Genomic DNA, 20,880 nt, shown 5'->3' on the forward strand with positions numbered 1-20,880 from the left:
CATGACAACATGATAGTATGACAGTATGATACTATGACAGCATGACAGCATGACAGCGTGACAGTACGACAGCCAGAAAACATGACAACAGGACATCATGGTAGCACGACATCATGACAGTATGACAGCATGATAGCTTGATATCATGATAGTGTGATAGCCTAATAGCATGACATCATGACAGCATGACAACATCTCAGTCAACAGCCTACCTCTGGCAGTGAGACCCAGCAACTCATGTTTGTCCTCTGTGGGGGACATGAGTCTGAGATCTCTAAGTCAAGCACCATTTATGCATCTGTTTGAGTCCTATTGTCCTGTACAGAGGACACCCTGGGTTTTCTAATGATGTCACAGTTGTGTGGGTGTGGCTAACAGAGCACATGGAGTTTTTATTCAAAATAGCTGCATATTTTATGATCATTCTTTTGCAGATATGATATTTCTCCTGCTAATAATCTAATTGTTCCTTCAATAGGAAGTTCCTTAACTTCAATTTAGCAAGATTTCAGAAATATACAGTAATTTTAACTGTTTCAAAACACAGCTTTTATTCAATGTCCTGTGTAGGGGACAACGATACTTACTACCTCCCGTTTTTAACCAATTTCCAGTCCCAGTTCTAGCCAATTCAATGAGGTCGAGACAAATTCTTCAAGATTATGCAGTCCAATAAAGTCACAAATGATCTTGATGTCTCTGATGAGAAAAATAATCCTGCCCTTTGGAAGGTGAAACCTCTCTTAAACAGAGTACAATAATGTTCATGAAATGAAAAGAATTTGAACAGAAATCCACATGAAAATGAATGCAATCATTACATTACATCATTATATTCTGTGATCAAACCAAGACCCGAAGTCCACTACAAGGGACATATGATAAATACAATAATACTAAAAAAATATTTGAAACATGAAATGATCCCCCAAAAATCTGAATGTCAAACCCTTTTTTCTTCTGGGTCTCAGGAGGTAGGAGGTAGATAGTAGAGAACACAGTCTCGTTACATTACATTGATACCCATACTGTAGGTAGGGTCAGGAGAAATTCTGGGTCCAGTTTTTTTATGTTCAGGTCGAGAGCATGTGAGTGGAGCTAGTGGTTTTAATGGGTTGGCTTCGAAAACCACATTCAAATATGGTACGTCAGAGACATGTAGATCACATCAGAACAATGTGTGTCAATTATTTGTCAAAATAACATGACCCCACCAGATGCTGGGTATCTTCTCTGACGAGGCTCTGTTCAATTGGAGATTGACATGCCCAGTCAAAACCTGTCCACTTTTTGCCCTGAAGAATTCCCTAGTTGCTATGGCCGTATGTTTTCGGTCATTGTCTTACTGTAACTGTACGATGACGAAGCACCATCCAATGAATTTACAGGCATTTGCTTTCACTCGAGCAGACACGATGGCTCTATACACTTCATTCTGTTGCTGCCATCAGCAGTTACAATAACAAAAGACAAATGAGAAAGTTCTAGTGGCAGCTATACATGATCAGACCTAATACCTGCAGTTTTTTGTGGTTTGTCTGGTCTGTGGATGGTAGTCTCTGACACGTTCACACCTACCTCCTGGAGCGTTCCTGATCTGTCTTCAGTCACCTACTGTGGAAGTCTTCCTTTTTGGCTATTTAAAGATTTTGGCTATTTAAAAAAAATATACATGTTTAATTCATCTGCCATCTGGCTTCCTTGACTTTCTTTGACACCTCTTTCGGTACCCATGGTGACAGACATCAGTAGACTCCAAAGGCAAATGCCTAGAATCAATACCATATACCCACAGCTCTCTTATACCTGCACATAATGATGTGATGGAACACATCTAACATACCAGAAACACACGCAAGCCAACTTTCCCATTACTTTTGGGTACCCTACAACAGGGGGACTATTCACATTCTGAATGGTGAAAACCGACAGCGAAACACAATCAAATAAAAGCAGAAAAATCTCTACCTAAACCTCATAGCAATAGTTTGATTTAAAAGCCAAACATTTGGAGTGTAGAGCCAAAATAAGCGCAAAAAAAAATGCTTCTCTGTCACATTACTTACGCAGGGGCTGTATAATAATAATAACAGGCCTAGTGCTGATGTCCAAGTGAGAGGGAGAGAGGGTGGCGGGGCAGGTGTAAGACCGTGTGGACACAGCGTTCCAGCCTGAGCTTTCGCTCTCTGGGATTAAGTCGGATCAAACCCTGTCCAAACGTTGTCCTAACCAAGCGACGGGACCAAACCAACAACCCACCTCTGGGCCTGAGCGGAGGACAATGGACCCAGGCTGTGTGTTGGTTCAACAGGTCTAAGGGCTACGCTGCACTGGGGCCCCCAGGGAGGAGGGAGGGAGGCGTGGAGGAGGGGGAGTGGGGTGTTAGGCTGTTCTGGCTAGGGTGGAGGTGGAGGAGGTGGCTTTGAGCCCTGGCCTAGGGATCAGTGCACTGGTCTGACTGTGTGTGTGTGTGTGTGTGTGTGTGTGTGTACGTGTGTGCAAGTGTGTGAAGAGAGGAATGCAAAGGGAGGAATGTTTGAACCATCCCATCAAAGCCAGGGTAATCTCCACAGTGAGCACTGAGTACACACACACCCACTCACCCACACACACACACACACACACACACACACACACACACACACTCACACACACACAAACACCTACTCACCCACACACACATACACACCCACTCAGCCACACACACACACACACACACACACACCCACCCACCCACATACACACACACACACACACACACACACACACTCACTCACCCACTCACACTCACACACACACACACACACACGCACACACACACTCACACACACACACACACTCACCCATAAACACATACACACGCACACACACTCACCCACACACACACACACACCCACACACAGGGCCAAGGTCAGAGGCGGGGAGCTAAGCAGTGGACCAGCTCTCTTGTGTCAGTGAGCGATGCAGACAGTCTCCCTCCACAGATCACACATCTCCCGTTTCAACCTAGCCAGAGCAGCACCTGCTCCCCCTCTCTCCCTCCCCCCACCCCCCCCCCCACTCTCTTCATTCTCACACTCCCGACATAGTCTGTATAAAATGCATTAAAAAAGAAGCTGATTCAGTTACAATGAGGACTGCGTGAACGAAAGCATCGCCTGTGAGCTTTGAACTGTACCTGTTTATGAATGTACTGTATGTGTAGACTTAGAGTATATATGCACATCTCTAGTTGTGAGCTGTTTTTTTTGCGTGCGTGAGCGACCGATGTAAATGGGTGTGTGCTTAGAGGCCCAGGCACCATGCTGGCTATTAAAGATGAGCAGATTTACAGCCATAATTGGTGGTTTGCGTTGGAGAGTGATAATGCAACAGTATCACCCACAACTCCCCTTAGGCTATCATTAATCTGCGTGTGGGATCAACGGTGTGTGTGTGTGTGTGTGTGTGTGTGTGTGTCTGTGTGTGTGTGTGTGCGTGTGTGTGTGTGCGTGTGTACATTACATGTAGCGGTACAATGATAGTCCCTGTGAAGTCCGCCCAGAAAGTTTGCACTAGCTCCAGAGAGCCCAGAATTGCAGCAAAAACAACCCCCACAGCCCTGGAAGGAGTGATGTCAGCCTCCCCCCAACCCCCCCCCCCCCCATCCCACTTCATCCCCCTCCTCCCCCCCCCATCCCACTTCACCCCCCTCCCCCCGGACGGTTCAGATCAGACACTGGCACTGTCATAGTAGAGAGAGAGAGAGAGAGAGAGAGAGAGAGAGAGAGAGAGAGAGAGAGAGAGAGAGAGAGAGAGAGAGAGAGAGAGAGAGAGAGAGAGAGAGAGAGAGAGAGAGAGAGAGAGAGAGAGAGAGAGAGAGAGAGAGAGAGAGAGAGAGAGAGAGAGAGAGAGAGGGCTAACCTTTAGCCACTGCTAAAATCACACACGGTTTTCTGTCTCTTTGCTCCCAGACCCCTGACCCTGCACTGACTAGGCCATTCATGTGAGAGTGGTGAGAAATAATGTAACAGTATTCATAGAACAGCACGGAGCACGGAGGACCTCTGTCGAGGGGTGCCAATGCACACTGTAGCCCCGTCCAGCAACACCTTTTTATCCCGGTCGCCGTACGCTAAGTGTTCTAAATAGTCCTGTGGAGGAAAAAAACATGGAGAAGAAAAAGAAAGAAAACAACTTAGAATGTTGCTTCAGGTTAAATTTGGGGAAAGAGGCATGATGCAACAAAGAAAACAATATCGGCCGCGTAAGTAGCCTATACGCTAATAACATGGAGCACAGGTATACACTAATAACATGGAACACAGGTATACACTAATATACGCTAACAACGTATACGCTCATAACATAGAACACAAGTATATGCTAATATAAGCTAACAACGTATACGCTAATAACATAGAACACAAGTATATGCTAATATACGCTAATAATGTATACGCTAATAACATGGAACACAGGTATACACTAATAACATGAAACACAGGTATACACTAATAACATAGAACACAGGTATACGCTAATATACGCTAACAACGTATACGCTAATAATATAGAACACAAGTATACGCTAATATGAGCCCACAAACTGAAACATTATGTCACTCAAGCATAGCCTACAAGGAAAACACTCTTGTGCTAGCATTAGCTATGGTGCATCCATGGTCAACATGACGTTACAGATGGGATGAACCGGGGTTCTTTCTATCGTAGCCTAGCATAGTATTGCAATTTCTGCACTGTACATGAACTGTCAAGATTCTTTTACAATGCAGCTTACCCAGACACATTGGAAACTATCAAAAGCTCTGCCTTTGCTAGCTGAGTTTTCAGCTTCTCCATCTTCTTGATGACACTCTCTTTTATTTTTTTTGGGCGCTGCGCTACATGTGTCTACACAGAGCCCGGCCACATTCAGAGCGCTCAGAGATGGGTGCTCTGACTGAAAAGACGGTTTGTCCGAGCGAACTGACCGTTCGTGCATTTACGAACGTACCCGTAATAACACTGCTGACAGCTGTTTTTCATGAGAAAAAAATATATATTACTATATACTAATAGGGATGCTCCGATCTGGATTTTTGGGGCCGATACCGATCACCGATTTGTTTCCTCAAGATCAACCGATACCGATACCGATACCGATTTTTAAAAAAATACATAACTGACTGGATAGCCTAAATATTTTTTGCTTTTTAGACAAAAGTTTTGATCCATTAGGCACCAAGCAAACGCAGACCCATTTTTATGGCATAGTAAAGGTCTGGCCTATCACCCAGTTAGGGCCTGAAGCCCAAGTCAGTCGATATGGCTGTATAAAAGACATCATAAACGTGGCCTTCATGGTTTACATACTGTTACGTCCTCCTATGTTTTCTGTTCAGTTATCTGTCTTCCCCAGGAAAAAAAAAAAAAAAAAAAAAAAGATCGGTTTTTGCGATCGGCCATTTTTGCCGATCACCGATCGAGTCATTTGGAGTGAAATCGGCCGATTTAAATCGGTGGCCGATAAATCGGAGCATCCCTATATACTAATAACATGGAACACGCTATATACTAATGACATGGAACACACTATATACTAATGACATGGAACACAAGTATACGCTAATAACAAGGAACATGGCACCATGGGCCGGTATTCCCAGGTGAACCATGCAGCGGTTGTGCACGCCGGTGCTCTGCTAGAGGGAGTTAACAGAATCACTATATTATAGCCACACTCTGGCTACTACAGAGGACAGCAGCAGCCAATGGAAAAAGAAAAAAGCCCTGCCAACTCTCTAGTGCATGAAGGAGGAGCGCGGGGGCGGGGGGGAGTAGAAGCGGGTGTGCAGCACCTGTAACTCCACTTGCCTGAGAGAGCAGGAGCGGGGGGAGGGGGGAGGTGGTGGGTGGGGGGGGTGGGAGGTCACTCCTCCGAGGGCTTATAGACGCGCTGTTTTCCCAGGGTCCAGGGTCTGAAAGGGGAGCGTTGTTCGCTGTGCTGAGGCTGGGTCAGCCGGGCCCTGCGTTGCCAGGATCTGGCTGGCTGATCTCTTTGAACTGGGGGGCGGCGATGTCAGCGAGAGCTCTCGTACCCCCGACCCCGCCATACCGGGCCTTGATGTGCCCATGGGGAGTGATAGGCCCCCCGGCGCCGAAAGATCCTCCTGCTTGCCCCCCTGTACTGATCTGTCCCCCCCACCCTCCACCACACACACACACACACACACACACACACAACACTGTCCAACTGTCCTAGCTCCTCTCCTGGTGTACTGTATTGCCATGCCAAAGGTCATCGTCGACAACCACTGTACAAGCACAAACTTAATATGCTATACTTTAACATTGTTTTCAAGTCCACGTTGTGCACGATTTGTCGTAGACAAAACACAAATGGTACACAGCCACACACAACAACTGTGTGTAGGTGAGTGAGTGAGAGAGAGAGAGAGGGAGAGGGAGAGAGAGGGAGAGAGAGAGAGGGAGAGAGAGGGAGAGAGAGAGAGAGAGAGAGAGAGAGAGAGGGGGAGAGAGAGAGAGAGAGAGAAAGGGAGAGAGAGAGAGAGAAGGAGAGAGAGAGAGGGGGGGGGTTCTGGACCTCCATCAGGATACACACATCCCCTGCCAGAGGCCCCGCACACACACACACACACCGCACACACACACACACACACACACACACACATAAATCAAAAGCAGCCCTTCCAATGAGCCCCATTATTCATGACATGTATCTGGACCGGCCCGCCATGGCCAGAGGATGTGGTTGGCCAGTCGGGCTCAGACTCACAGACCAGACCAGACAGACTATCTCTGGCCTGGCTGATACAACACACAGAATTCCAAAACAACCTTTCATTTGGCGTGGAGATCCAGGCCGTAAAGAAGCTAGCAGTAAAACCTCGCAACGGCAACCGCCTTGGAGAGTTATGGGAGATGCGATGAGATCCGAAGGTTACAGGGAATGAACGTGACGTTTTCCAAAACTGTATGAATATTATAAAGAGATATATACCTACACGTTACTGTGTTATGTGCACGTTAATATGCACAAGTTACACTCTTATGTGATGTGTGAAAGGGTCTTATTTGAGGGAGAAGGGGTTGTCAAATAAAGTCTGAAGTGGTAATAGTTGGGTTGGCAGAGGAACGGTACTGTTGGAGGGATGTTTAATCAGGTTATGGAAGCGTGGGAGGGGGTGGGTTGGGGTGGGGGGTGGGTTGGGGTGGGGTGGGGGGAGGCGGGGAGGGCCAAAGGACCTTATACACACATCTTTAGGACCCCACCCCCGTCGTCATCTGTCTCCAAAGTACACTTGGCTTTCACTAACAACAGTGTTCTTCAGCGCAAAGCCTTTTCTCCCTCCCGAGTCCTCCGGAAGCTTCCACCGCCTCCCTGCTGCTCTGTGTCTCTCAGAGCAGAATCAGGCCTGCTCCTCTCCCACCACCCCCACTACATGCTCCCTGCTGCTCTATGTCTCTCAGAGCAGAATCAGGCCTGCTCCTCTCCCACCTCCCACACTACATCCTCCCACCGCTCTGTCTCAGTAGAGGAGACACACACACACACACACACACACACACACACACTACAATCGGGAGCTAGGGAGCTAGCTGTTATTCAGAGTCCCCTTGTGACGTGAGCAAGCCAGTGTGAGGACTGGTTATCATGAGAATGAGAAGGACGATACAAGAGAGCTGAGGGTTGAACCTCCTATGGCACCCAAACCAACGGAGCCAAGCATTTGTTGAAGGGAGAGCATTCACAGATCCACTTCATTTAATGACCAAAACGTCGGCCTAGCGTTTTAACATTTTAACGCCTCAGTGCAACTTGTTTGTATGTTCATTTATTCGTTCCTTCAACATTGTGTCCTCAAACTGGAGGAGAGAAGAAAACAACAACAACAACAACAACTTTTCCCTCCCTTTCTTTCTGACAATACCGACCTCTGACCTCTAGTCTGGTGTTCTCCTGCCAAGAAGAATGACATCACTTCCCCTTGGCAGTCTGAAAGGCCCTCCATATCAACCAAGCCCAGGGCGAGAACTGTGTGGGGGGAAGAAAAAAAGAAGAAGAAACACAAAAATGATAATAATTATACCCTCACCCATAATGAATACAGCCGACGGGCACGCTATACATAACAGCAAGACTATGAGCTGTCACACTGCTCCCAGACTCCCTGTGAGCACTCCCAGTGCTAACCAAAGGCACATGTGAATTATAGCCTATGACACATAGCTCTGTTGTTCGTCACGAGGGGGAGAGATGTGAAGCCCTGGCAAGCCTTTCGGCCTATCACAGCGCTGGAGACTCACAGGACAACCAATAGGGAACCGCCATTGTTGCCATTGAACCGCCATTGCCAAACTCCACCTGCTCACCTACAAATCCCTCCACGTCCTGGCCCCCCAGTACCTAACCCTAACCCTAACCCTCCTCCACCACTACACCCCATCCAGAACTGTGAGGTAACACGGTTCATCCTCATCCAACCCAGCGCCAAACTCCGGACCTTTGGGGACAGAGCCTTCAGTGTGGCAGCCCCCCCCAAACCCTCTGGAACTCTCTACCTAACGATATCCGCGACTCTCCAACCCTGGACATGTTCAAAGCTGCCCTTAAAACCCACCTTTTCACCATCGCATTCAACCTGTAGAAGCTGTTTCACTGTTTCTTGTTTTGTGTGTGTGTCTCTCTGGCTCTGTTCTGTTTGTCCCATTCCCTTGTAAAGCGACCTTGGGTCTGTGAAAGGCGCTATATATGATTTTAATAGGAATGGACACTTTCATATGTACTATATGTCTCATCTTTGTGTAGGCAACCAATCCAACACCAGGTTGAACTGTCCAACCTGACAGAGACACCGTGCTATTTCTCTGGGTCACAAAAGCAGAAAGTAAGTAAGTAAGTAAGTAAAACATTATTTATATAGCGCCTTTCGTACATGAATGCAACTCAAAGAGCTTAATTAATGAATTCTTCCTTCTTCTAGCATTGTGACTGTCAATGGCCCCGAGCAGAGAGGACTTGTTCTTCTTCTAGCATTGAGACTGTCAATGGCCCCGAGCAGAGATGACTTGTTCTGCCCCGAGCACAGATGACTTGTTCTGCCCCGAGCAGAGAGGACTTGTTCTTGTGATGACTGGTGGACAGATGACCCACTTACTTAGACAGACACACACCGTGTTTAGTCATGTTCATCCCTAACACACACCCATATTCTAGAGTAGTGAAGACAATGATCAGTCAAGGGAAACTGACTGCTGTGTGTAGTAAAGACAGCAGCATCAATGTTTAGGTAGTTTAACATGAGGTAGAGAACTTTATCAGAGCTGACCCGCCACACCTGTAGCTCCATGTAATGGCAAATTATAGATTCATAGTGCAAATAGTACTAGAAACAAACACAAAAAAAACACAATTAGAACTGTTAGCTGTTCATCTACACTTAACTCCCAACAAACACACAGCGCCCAGCAAAGAACCATACACACCCCTAGGACATGTTCAAGTGGAGCCAGGGTTGAAATGTGGTGTGAGAGGGGAGATAAAATTGCCGTGTATGTTTGAACAGACAAGTGCGTTGTGGTGATGATAATGGTGGTGTGTTTGGCGCTCTGCCAGCAGAACCTGTCTATGCTGAACAGACAAGCTGGCATACGCTGCACACACACACACTCCCTCTACAAGTGTTGACAGGATATGGTGACGACAGAACACACTGTCTGTCTGCACTGTGTGTGTGTGTGTGTGTGTGTGTGTGTGTGTGTGTGTGTGTGTGTGTGTGTGTGTGTGTCTGTGTGTGTCTCTGTGTGTCTCTGTGTGTGTATGTGTCTGTGTGTGTGTGTGTGTGTGTGTGTGTCTCTGTGTGTGTGAGTGTGTGTGTGTGTGTGTGACTGTGTGTATGTGTGTCTCTGTGTGTGTATGTGTCTGTGTGTGTGTGTGTGTCTCTATGTGTGTGTGTGTGTGACTGTGTGTGTCTCTGTGTGTGTGTCTCTGTGTGTGTCTGTGTGTGTGTGTGTGTGTGTGTGTGTGTGTGTGTGTGTCTCTGTGTGTGTATGTGTCTGTGTGTGTGTGTGTGTGTGTGTGTGTCTGTGTCTGTCTGTGCGTGCGTGCGTGCGTGTGTGTGCGACAGTGTGCGCACGCACGTAGGATGTGTATCACACAAACACCAAATTCAGAGAGATAGCAGATAAGTGCCTAAGAATACTGCAATTTCTGGGGGTTCATGTACCTCCATTAAAAGACGAATGACAGTTATTGTCTGTGTACCCGTATACTGTATTAATGTATTAACTGCAAATGACCAGCATGTTCCTACTGAGAGAGGTCGAGATAGGGCCTTGTGTGAGAGTCTTGGTCTGTCCTGTGACCCTGTGTTCCGCTGATCTCATGCTAATTGCATCTGGCCTGCAGTGTTCCTCCGAGGGCACTGAACGGAGGAAAGTACGATCCCTCCGCGGTCCGTGTTTTCTACATCAGCTGTGTTCCTTTTCCCCCCGTAACAGTGAATTATATAAATCCTAGTCGTTTAATTTGGGATGATGTCGAAACCTGAGTGTGTGTGTGTGTGTGTGTGTGTGTGTGTATTGGGGTCAAGAGAGAGGGGGGGGAGGAGGGGGTGGCCAGCTGTCTTAGCTCTCTGCTCGGTCTCCCTCCTCCTCCTCCTCTCAGACTCACTTGTTGTTCATGTTCACTGTGGACCGTTTCACACTCATCAGCAGTTGTTGATACGCACACACGCACGCACGCACGCACACACACGCGCACGTGTGTAAACGGGTTCCCTCTTTACAGCAGGGCACCTACAGTACTGTTCACTTCCAAATGAATTAGGTAGCAGAATCACAGCCTCTGTTCTCAGGTCTGTCTCTGTAGCCTGTAGAATGTGAAGGATAACATCGCCCCCCAACATCACCTTCATTGAGTTCTCTGAGTGCTCCACTCTAACGGTCAAACCATATCCAGAGCACATTATGAAGAGTGTTTCCAAATCCTGTTTCTCTGCTCAAAATATCGGATAAAGAATCTAATAACACACACACGTGCACGTACACACGTACACACGTACACACACACACGTACACACACATGCACGTACACACACACACACACGTACACACACACACACACACACACACACACACACACACACACACACACCTAGCCAGCCACCCATACACACCCACACCCACACACACACACACACACACACATACACACCTACATTTACATCAACATAGAGGAGGGCACCAGTCAAATGTGGCTAAATACTGTTTTCATTAAAAAAAACAGGTGTAGCCAGTCACATTCTAGCAGCCGCTAAGCCTCATTGATGAAATTACAGCCCATCCAAATCCCAGACTGCAGCGCCCTCCGGTGGACACAGAACATTATGGACTAGTATATCGTAGATGTACTGCAGCGCTTTGAGGACAGGAACTACAGTACTACTATCTGTTGTACCTACTGCATTAGAGTACTACTCCATCTGTCTATTTGTTTGTTTTTAATTTATGTATTCGGTGAAGCATGTAGCCTATCCGTGTACAAAGTGTGTTAGGCTATCAATAACGTTGGATTTGATTTGATTACTCTATCAGTTGGAGAACAATTGAACAACTAATGTCAAAGAACACCCTGTTATAAAACGTCCCTAAATGGGAATTTAAACTTCCCACTTATCATCTAAAACTCAAAGAATGTGGAAATACGGTATATCATCATGCTATGCTGCCTCCTACTGGTATCAAGAGTGAACTACTTCATTGTAGTTGAGGAAGTAACCTATTCTAAAACCAACGTACAACATATTAGGTTTGCAACTAAAAAACATTGTACCAGTTGTTTTATATCTGCATATCATAGCCTGGATGTAAATAATACAATTACACAAAAGAGGATTGCAATAACAGCATTTAATAGATATATGATTGCATTAAATTACGTTGGAACTCAGCTGTTAACATTATAAAAGAGACATGATATATATACATACATTACGACAACATATTCCATATGATCAGATTACAGTTGTTTGTCATTTTAAAATGCATTCAAAAACAGTGCTCCAGGTGAGGCTCGAACTCACAACCTCGGCATCGCTCTACATTGTACTGTCATATAAGTACCGCGCGCTAACCGATTGCGCCACTGGAGCTCCAATGGTACGGCTCAGCAGTTGGGCTTATGAACACTCGTCACGTCAAAAAAAATGTGACGTCTAAAGTTCTTGTTTTCTTGTTGTTCTATCAGTCGGATTATCAAATAAACACATCACCTTGTCTGACAACTGTTTCTGATATTTTCTGTAACTATTGCTTCTGGTTAGTTAGCCCATGAAATGGCTTGTTTACCTTAGCAAAGCTAGCTGACTACGTCACATATCTATGACGATATCTGATGATCACTCACCGAGCGTCTTGTTATAACGTGGCAAAGGGTTATAAAGGATATCATTTTTGCACTGAACAAACAAGTCATGTGTTCTCTCCAGTTCCACCACTTCACGAAGAAGTGTTTCCTTGTGTGTCGTGCTCTATAATGCACGGTAGAAATGAACATGGCAATGGAGACTGAATGTGCCTTTATACAAAGGTATTTCAAACCTGCAAACTGCGACACTTTAAATGAATGTGCAATAATACTATGTGCAATATGACAACCCTCGTGTACATAAGGTTCAGAGATAGGAAATGTTAGGATATGTATAGCATAGCATAGAGTACAGCTCAGTGTTTTATTTGTATAGTATAGTATAGTGGATAGTGTAGCCTTTATTTATGTAAACCAGCTCTTTTCCCTTCTTGTTTTAGTATTTTTTTTCCTAGCACCAGGGGAGCCCCCCCTCCCAAATTTCGTTGTATGGTACCTGTACTGTATTAATGACAATAAAGACCATTCATTCATTCATTCATTCATTCACATGTCAATATGAAGACGGCATTCTAAACACATAACATGCACGCAGGCACACACCATGGCCGCGTTCGTAAATTTGCCCTGAGAGCGTCGAAGTGTCCACGTGACTGCCTCTTGTCCAATCAAATTACTTGTTATCATTATGACGTTAAACCCAGTGTGCTCTCAGGCGAATTTACGAACAGAGACAGAACAGCTGTCTACCTCATTTGCATACATATCATTAACGAGGGGAACGACACAAGGACTAAGGTTGAACCAATATTCATTCAATATTCTTTCTCCAAAGGCTCCTGCCTACCTAGCACTGCTACTCTCTCCACCTGTTCAAAGAACAGAACAAGAGCACAATACCATATTCAGTTTACTAATATACACTACCCATCAAAGGTTTGAGTACACCTGTTTAAAACCATTTTTTCCACGATTCAAAATACCCTAAACTGTATACATGTTTGTATACTGTAAGGGTTTGTGAGATAATAACATTTACATTTTTTGGCATTTAGTAGATGCCTTATTCCAAAGCGACTTACAACAAATACATTTGATTAAGTAAGTGAATCATCTATCCCCCAGTCATAGCAGGGGCAAGTCATCTATGCTCAGGCCTGGGGCCATTGGTAGTCGTTGTGCTAGAAGGAAGGATTTCTTTTATTTATATTATTACACAGGAGAAACAGTACAGGGGGTAGTAGATGTCTCCGGAGGGACAGTTATGGTGTAGCCTGAAGAGATGGATGTCTTCAGTCTACGGCGGAAGATAGTAGACTGTAAAGTCTAGCTTTGAGTTGCATCTGTGTACGAAAGGCGCTATATAAATAAAGTTTCACTTCACTTCACATGGGGAGTGACTCTGCAGTCCTGACAGCAGTAGGCCTACATTTAACCTGTATTGGATATCCGACAATGTAGCCAACACTGGCACTCGTCACTTGTAGGGCGGTTGTGTACATTCAGAACAGTCACTTCAGGCACAGTCACCTTATTAACTTGAGGATTTGCACACTCCTAACATGTCCCATTTTTCCACATTTTTGCATCTAGTCTTTGGCAGGGCAGTATTTATCATTGGCTAGAATGCTAGATAGTTGGCTGAACCACAACGATAGCAGGTGTGAGTTGAATTGTCTTGCTTTTCATCAATTGGTTTCCTTTTGTATTTTGCCTGTCTTGCCTCTTTTCCATGTGAACGGCAGCAACATCTTTTGTATCACCATGTCCAATGAGTTTTGCATCAGCTATGGCACTTTCAGCTCGTCTAGCTACTACCAATGTCATGTCAAGCATCAAATCATTCTCCTCCATTAACAGTCTTTCACATATGCGAATATGTATATGAAGGTTGCAATAAAGACTAAAAAGAGATATTGAAATGTAATTTATTGGCTCAGAAAAGAAATGTATTACATTTACAATAGTATGGCTATTAGCTCGGCGGCTGGCCACGTGTCCTTGAGCGAGGCACTGAACCCCTAATTGCGCCAGGGTCACCTTCTATGGCTCTAACCCCTTGCCTAGAGCATAAAATACATGTTGTTGTACTCTGTGCAATGACAATAGTTGAATCTTCTTCTTCTATTACAAGCCAGGCTTACTTTATATACAGGACAGATTCATAAAAAATGAACTTTTATAGCAGCAAGATCTTTCTGAGGTAATAAAGTAGGCTACTCTTGTTCTGAAAGAGGGTAAACAAAAAGGACATGACTGCTTTATGCTTATAACGGTTTCACTTTTCAGTAAACAAGAAGAACACACATCTTTGCTGTATCACTGTTGTGGAGTCAAATGTAGCCGCTCTGGAGCCTACTTGGCATTGTACTCCTGCCCCCTAGTGGTCTGGCAGTGTTATGTCTCTGAAGTTCATTCACAGGCTATGGTTCTATGTCATTTGGTCATTTTTGTCCATTGTCATTTTGTCTCTGGTTGTCTCTGGTCCTCCTCTCCGTCCTGATCCGAGTCTGGACCTGTGACTTTCTGGTTGTCTCTGGCTGTACAGTCAGGTCTGTGATCAATCATAGCCTCCGTGTTCTGACTGCCAACACTAGTTTACTGATTGTGAGAATGTAAGCAACCTTTCACCCTTCCTGTTGGATAGGACAGAACTCCTCCCCTGTTATTTATTGCTGACTTCTGGCATGTTGGACTTCACATAGAGAATCAGGGTCTCATAAAAAAGTAGATTTTTGAAGTGACCGCTTCACATTAGTTTGCAATGATGAGTGGAGATCCACTTCTTGTTAACGTGGACAAATGGATAGTAGAGAATGAGAAGGCCTTTGTGCCACCGGTGTGCAACAAACTCATGTGAGTAGTTACAAAGTTACAAACCTTGGTGTTGCCATGTGTGTTCTAACGGTTAGTACATTGTAACCCACCTACAGTATCCAGAGTAATGTTGCATGCAATGTCAGTGAATACTTCTACTAAATAATGCTATTACAGTGTGTATAGTATACTTTTTTTTTTTGCATAGGCATTTTAGCCAGCTGAACATCATGTTTGTTGGAGGTCCTAACACCAGAAAGGATTACCACATCGAGGAAGGGGAGGAGGTGATATGAATCTCATTAACATATCACACCTGTCAGTACCCTACGGTGACACATGTTATGACATGACTTTCAAAGAAAGATTCTGATTCGATCATGTCATATTTCTTCTGAGTAGCTTTGTGGTTATGAGTCATTCATAATTGTATACAGATCACAATGTTAGCAGTTAGCAGCAGCCAATCACAGTAGCTTATCTCCCCCAGCCCCTGCATTAGTGCTACAGTACAATTCTACAATAGTGTTGCAATACCCCCTTTTGGTCACCACTATTTACTCAGTAGTATCAGGGCTTGACATTAAGCTTTTTCAGGTACTTGGGTACTTGGGACAAGTTCGGACAAGTGAACTTATCTTTTACTTCTCAAGTTACTTGTCCAAATACAAATACAAAGATTTTAAAAAAGCAATAGACCCTCACCGGCCACTTCATTAGGTACACCTTTTCAACTGCTTGTTAACGCAAATATCTAATCAGCCAATCACGTGGCAGCAACTCAATGTATTTAGGCAATAGGCATGTAGACTTGGTCTAGAGACGATCTGCTGAAGTTCAAACCAAGCATCAGAATGGGAAATAAAGGTGATTTATGGGATTTTGAACGTGGCATGGTTGTTGGTGCCAGGCGGGCTGTTTATTTCAGAAAGTGCTGATCTACTGGGATATTCCCACACAACCATCTCTAGGGGTAACAGAGAATGGTCAGAAAAAGAGAAAATATCCAGTGAGCAGCAGTTCTCTGGGCGAAAATGGTGGTGGTGGTGTCATGGTGTGGGGGATTTTTTCTTGGCACAAATCTGCAGCAACTGCGTGATATTATAATGTCAATATGGACTGAAATCTCTGAGAAATGTTTCCAGCACCTTATTGAATCTATGCCGCAAAGAGTTAAGGCGGTTCTGAAGGCAAAAGAGGGGGTCCAACCTGGTAATAGCAAGGTGTGCCTAATGAAGTGGCTGGAGTGTATGTTAGTGCAAATAACACATTTTACTACTATTGATTTGATAATGATGTATCCTTCATTTAAAAATGGATTAATCAAACAATATTTTGTAATTATTTAAAATTATTACAATGGGGTAATCAGATTTCTTTTAGTTTAAGATTGGCCACAAAAGGGATGAATATTTATAAAAGATGATTTGGATAAGTACCCCGTCTCCACCCCTCCCTCCACAATGGAAGCAATCTTATTTGCTAGCTTTTGGATAGTATCCTATATTCAAATTGAGAAATCTTCCTCCAGCCCCCTCCTAAACTCTCCAAGTGGTCCACCACCTACAGACCACCGTTTCTGCCTCAAACTGTCCAACTCAACTCCAACTACCCCCTTGTACTGTTTCGCCAGTGTCAATTAATAATAATTATATATATATTCTTCCTTCTTCTATCACGACGACTGCCAATGGCCCCTGGCCTGAGCATAGATTACCTCTCCTACTAAAACTTGTGGACAGATGATTCACTTGCTTAGTCAAATGTACTGATCGTAAGTCGCTTTGGAATAAGGCGTCTGCTAAATGCCAAAAATGTAAATGTAAAATATAAATGTTCATGTGCGTGTGCAGTTTTGAAAACTGCTGCATGATTTTGTTTCGATTTATGTCACCATTCATTTTGAGGGCATTTCCCCAGTATTGTCTTTCCCAAGACATCCTTTGACCACTAGAGGGCGGCATAAGCACATATTGAACACTAGTAGCTGAGGTGGAGCAGTAGTCTGCTTTCCTTACTATGATTATAGCTTTTCCTACCTCATAGTGTATTCATATCTGGACATTCTTTCTTAGTATATTCCACATCCTGTCTACTGCACAATTATCAGTGACTGTAATCTCTACTCATTGATTAACTCATTAACACTAGAACAGCCTTGCCTGTTCTACCTACTATAAGAGCCGCCACGGGGGTCAAATGACCATAGTCTTTACGATGGAAAGCTGCTATTTACACACAAAGATCACTAGTTGGCCGGCTTGTAAATTAGCCTGCCTCCTACACAGGAAAAACGGCAAAATAGCGTCATACTAGCTTATCCTGATGTGATTTTGAAAATGTAAGGATACTGGGTGGTAGAACGCACATATCTAGGGAAAGTCATGAAAGGAGGGTCCTGAAATTTGCTCGAGTGCAAAGATATAACAAAGGTTTTTACTCACAGGGTCAAATGACCCCACCCATGGCTGTTCTAGTGTTAATATGATTAAGAATGACGTATTCACTGTGTCCTGTCTCGCAGCTCTTTTACCAAGTGAAAGGGGACATGTGTCTGAAAGTGATTGAGAACGGCAAACACAACGATGTGCACATCCGCGAGGGAGAGGTGAGAAACCCATCACGTTGAGATCCAACATTTACTCTCTGTGTGAGTGGCAAAACGTTGTTGTGACGTTAGAATTATAAGGTTCTATCTCAATTTTTGTCTTTTTTTTTTTTTTTTACATAATCTGATCCATTAGGTGTTTATTAATGCCTGTGTGGTGTTATTTTTAAAATGTTGACATTTTGGAGTTAGTAATTCATAAAATACAAAGGTTCCATCTCACAAAACATAATGGAATGTAAAAACTTTGACAGCTCAATATCTCTGAACTACCCTAAACGGAGATAGAACCGTATAATTCTAAGCTCACGTTGTGTTTGTGTCTTCATACACCCATGCCCGTGTCCTCTCCCGGTCCTCAGATGTTCCTGCTCCCGGCCAGGATCCCCCACTCCCCCCAGAGACAGGCTAACACTGTGGGCCTGGTGGTGGAGAGAAGGAGGCTTCAAACGGAGACAGACTGTTTAAGGTGCCGAGAACCACCGTCTTCCTCATAACACATGTGACCAATTCTAATGCTTTGGTCCTCAAGTCGGGATCTGATGTAATGATCAGACTTTTCTTTCGAACAATGTGAATCCATTTCTGCGTTGTTGAAAATCACATGAAATATCGTTAGTCAACGAACACAGCTTGTTTTGTGAGCCTGCTAACAATGTAAAGTAGTGTTCTAGTTCACTAGGTAGCAGCGGGGGATTACTCACCCAATCAATTTCGCTGCAGTATTTTGGCTCGACTAGCGGGTTGGTGTTGTGATTCTCGACACCGTTGAAACGTAGTTCCGTGTTTCAAAAGAAAAGTCCGAACATTTTGATTGGTTGCGGACCAAAAGACGAGAACGTGTCACATATTCTCCTTTACCTACCATTCTTCTTCAAGGTCCAGTGTGAAGGATCTGAGCTTTGAAATAACACTAAATGGTTCATTATGCTTTCTACCACAGGGCATGACTACACACTTGACTTAAACACTTATCGTTCTCCTTCCCCACCACGCACCACTGACTGATTGACTGACTGATTGACTGACTGATTGAGATACCTGGGTAAAACATTATGCATGGAGTCCCATCTTGGGGTCCCAGATTCAAAGATTGAGCCATGCTCACAGCCTACAGGTCTGAACCCAGATCTGCTGTTCGGGCATTCAAGGTTTCATAAGCCTGGTTGTTCAGGGTATCCGCGGTGTCTTGAAAAGTATTAAAAGTTGATGAATCAATTTTGGGAAAAACAAGACCCGTAATAAGTATTCAAAAGTCTTATCACGATTTTATGAGGTCTTGAATTTTGTAGGTATCTTTCTGAATTAGACTCTGTCCAAAGAGTTTGAGTCCTAAAAACGTTGAGTAAAAGTAAAAATGTATTAGTTTTTATAAAAAAAACAAAGATGAACCCGAAATTCTGTTGATAGTGGACTCTAGTCTATTGCAAACTAAAACTGTTAAGTTAAAGGTGTCACTGATGTAAACGGTTACAGCTCGAAGTGGCGGCGAGGTCTGGAAAAGTATTGACAAGGTCTTTAAAAAGTCTTAGAAAGGTATTGAAATTAACCTCAAGATTCCTGTATATACCCTGTTGTTTTCACTAAAGGTTTCACTGGCGTTGACACTGAGGTTCTGCTTCCAGGTACTACGTGGACGGCTCTACAGACATCCTGTTTGAGCGATGGTTCTACTGTGAAAACCTGGGGACCCAGTTGGCACCAGTGATCAAGGAGTAAGACATACACTGAACAAAAATAGAAACGCAACACTTTTTAGCTTTTGCTTGAACTTTTCACGAGTTGAAATCAAAGAACCAGAGACTTTTTCTACGTACACAGAAGGCCTATTTCTCTCAAATTGTGTTCGAGCACTTCTCCTTCGCCCGAGATAATAATCCATCCACCTGACAAGGTGTGACCTATCCAGATGTTGATTAGACGGCGTGATTGTTGCACAGGTGTGCCTTAGGCTGGTCACGATAAAATGCCACTCTAAAAATGGGCATTTAATATCACATGGCACAATGCCACAGATGTCGCAAGTTTTGAGGGAGCTAAAGTCTTAGGTCTTTGATTTCAACTCATGAAAAAGGAGCACAAACAAAAGTATTTAGTTTCTATTTTTGTTCAGTGTAGATAGATATGACATAAAGATTTATACAAACATTTACCCCACCCAAGAGATCAGATTGAGCCAATGTTGTAGTCTTCCAGACAAGGGGAGTCTTCCATGGCTCTGACTGTGGCACGCTGGCTTTAAAGCAACTCGTGACGTTAGAATTATAAGGTTCTATCTCCATTTTTGGTCAAAATTTTGTTTTTTTACATAATCTGATCCATTAGGTGTTTATTAATGCCTGCGTGGTGTTATTTTTTAAATGTAGAATTTTTTTTTGCTAGTAATTCATACGATTTGGCATGACAGTACCCTAAACGGAGATAGAACCTTATAATTCTAAGCTCACGAACTCTCATTGATGTCGGCATGTAGGGTTGATCACCAAAACATGGGGAACAATGGGGAAAATGCATTATTTTCATTTGCAAACAGCACTAGATTTCTATTATCAGTCGTGCTCAAGGAATTACCATTAAGAGCGGCATTACTTGTTCAAAACATCATTACAAAATATTCTATTTCAACAAAACATTGTAGATTCAATCCTAAAGTGGCCTATTTACTCAAACAAAAATCACTAATAGCTGCTTTAACACAATCGTGTGAGTACTGCTGCACTCGGTTTTGGTATGATAATGGTTATGACACTGCTTCAAGGGTGTGCTGTTATGGTGTGACATGATTGTGAATGCAGCCTCAGGCAGACCGATCATACATGTTACAGAATTGCACACTGACTTAGAACACACAGTGGGGTTCAGACACCCTGACGGCTCGTGAGCTTAGAATTATAAGGTTCTATCTCCGTTTAGGGTAGTTCAGAGATATTGAGCGTCAACGTTTTTACATTCCATTATGTTTTGTGAGATGGAACCTTGGATCAGATGTATGTTTGTACCCTCTCAGGTTTTTGGCGTCCGAACAGCATAAAACAGGCAAGCCAAACCCAGGTATGTCCCACAATCCTACGTACCAATCTATAAT

The 20,880-nt window shown here is 44.0% G+C and overlaps 1 protein-coding gene across 2 annotated transcripts in view; it reads left to right on the forward strand.

Moving 5' to 3' along the window:
• The first annotated feature begins 14,955 nt into the window (after positions 1–14,955).
• haao (3-hydroxyanthranilate 3,4-dioxygenase) overlaps positions 14,956–20,880 on the forward strand; it is an 8,431-nt gene continuing 2,506 nt past the window's right edge. Inside the window, exons 1-6 of one of the 2 annotated variants that reach the window (XM_080545797.1) lie at positions 14,977–15,226; positions 15,396–15,474; positions 17,712–17,795; positions 18,158–18,264; positions 19,421–19,510; positions 20,803–20,846. In XM_080545797.1, the coding sequence (XP_080401923.1) occupies positions 15,135–15,226; positions 15,396–15,474; positions 17,712–17,795; positions 18,158–18,264; positions 19,421–19,510; positions 20,803–20,846 (496 nt within the window). In that variant the 5' untranslated portion in view covers positions 14,977–15,134. Of the gene's footprint in view, positions 15,227–15,395; positions 15,475–17,711; positions 17,796–18,157; positions 18,265–19,420; positions 19,511–20,802; positions 20,847–20,880 lie in introns of both variants that reach the window. The other variant, XM_080545798.1, reaches the window with a different exon arrangement.

Source organism: Nansenia antarctica, assembly GCF_963989245.1.
Source record: "Nansenia antarctica genome assembly, chromosome: 1".
In the NCBI taxonomy this organism is placed as follows: Eukaryota; Metazoa; Chordata; class Actinopteri; order Argentiniformes; family Microstomatidae; genus Nansenia; species Nansenia antarctica.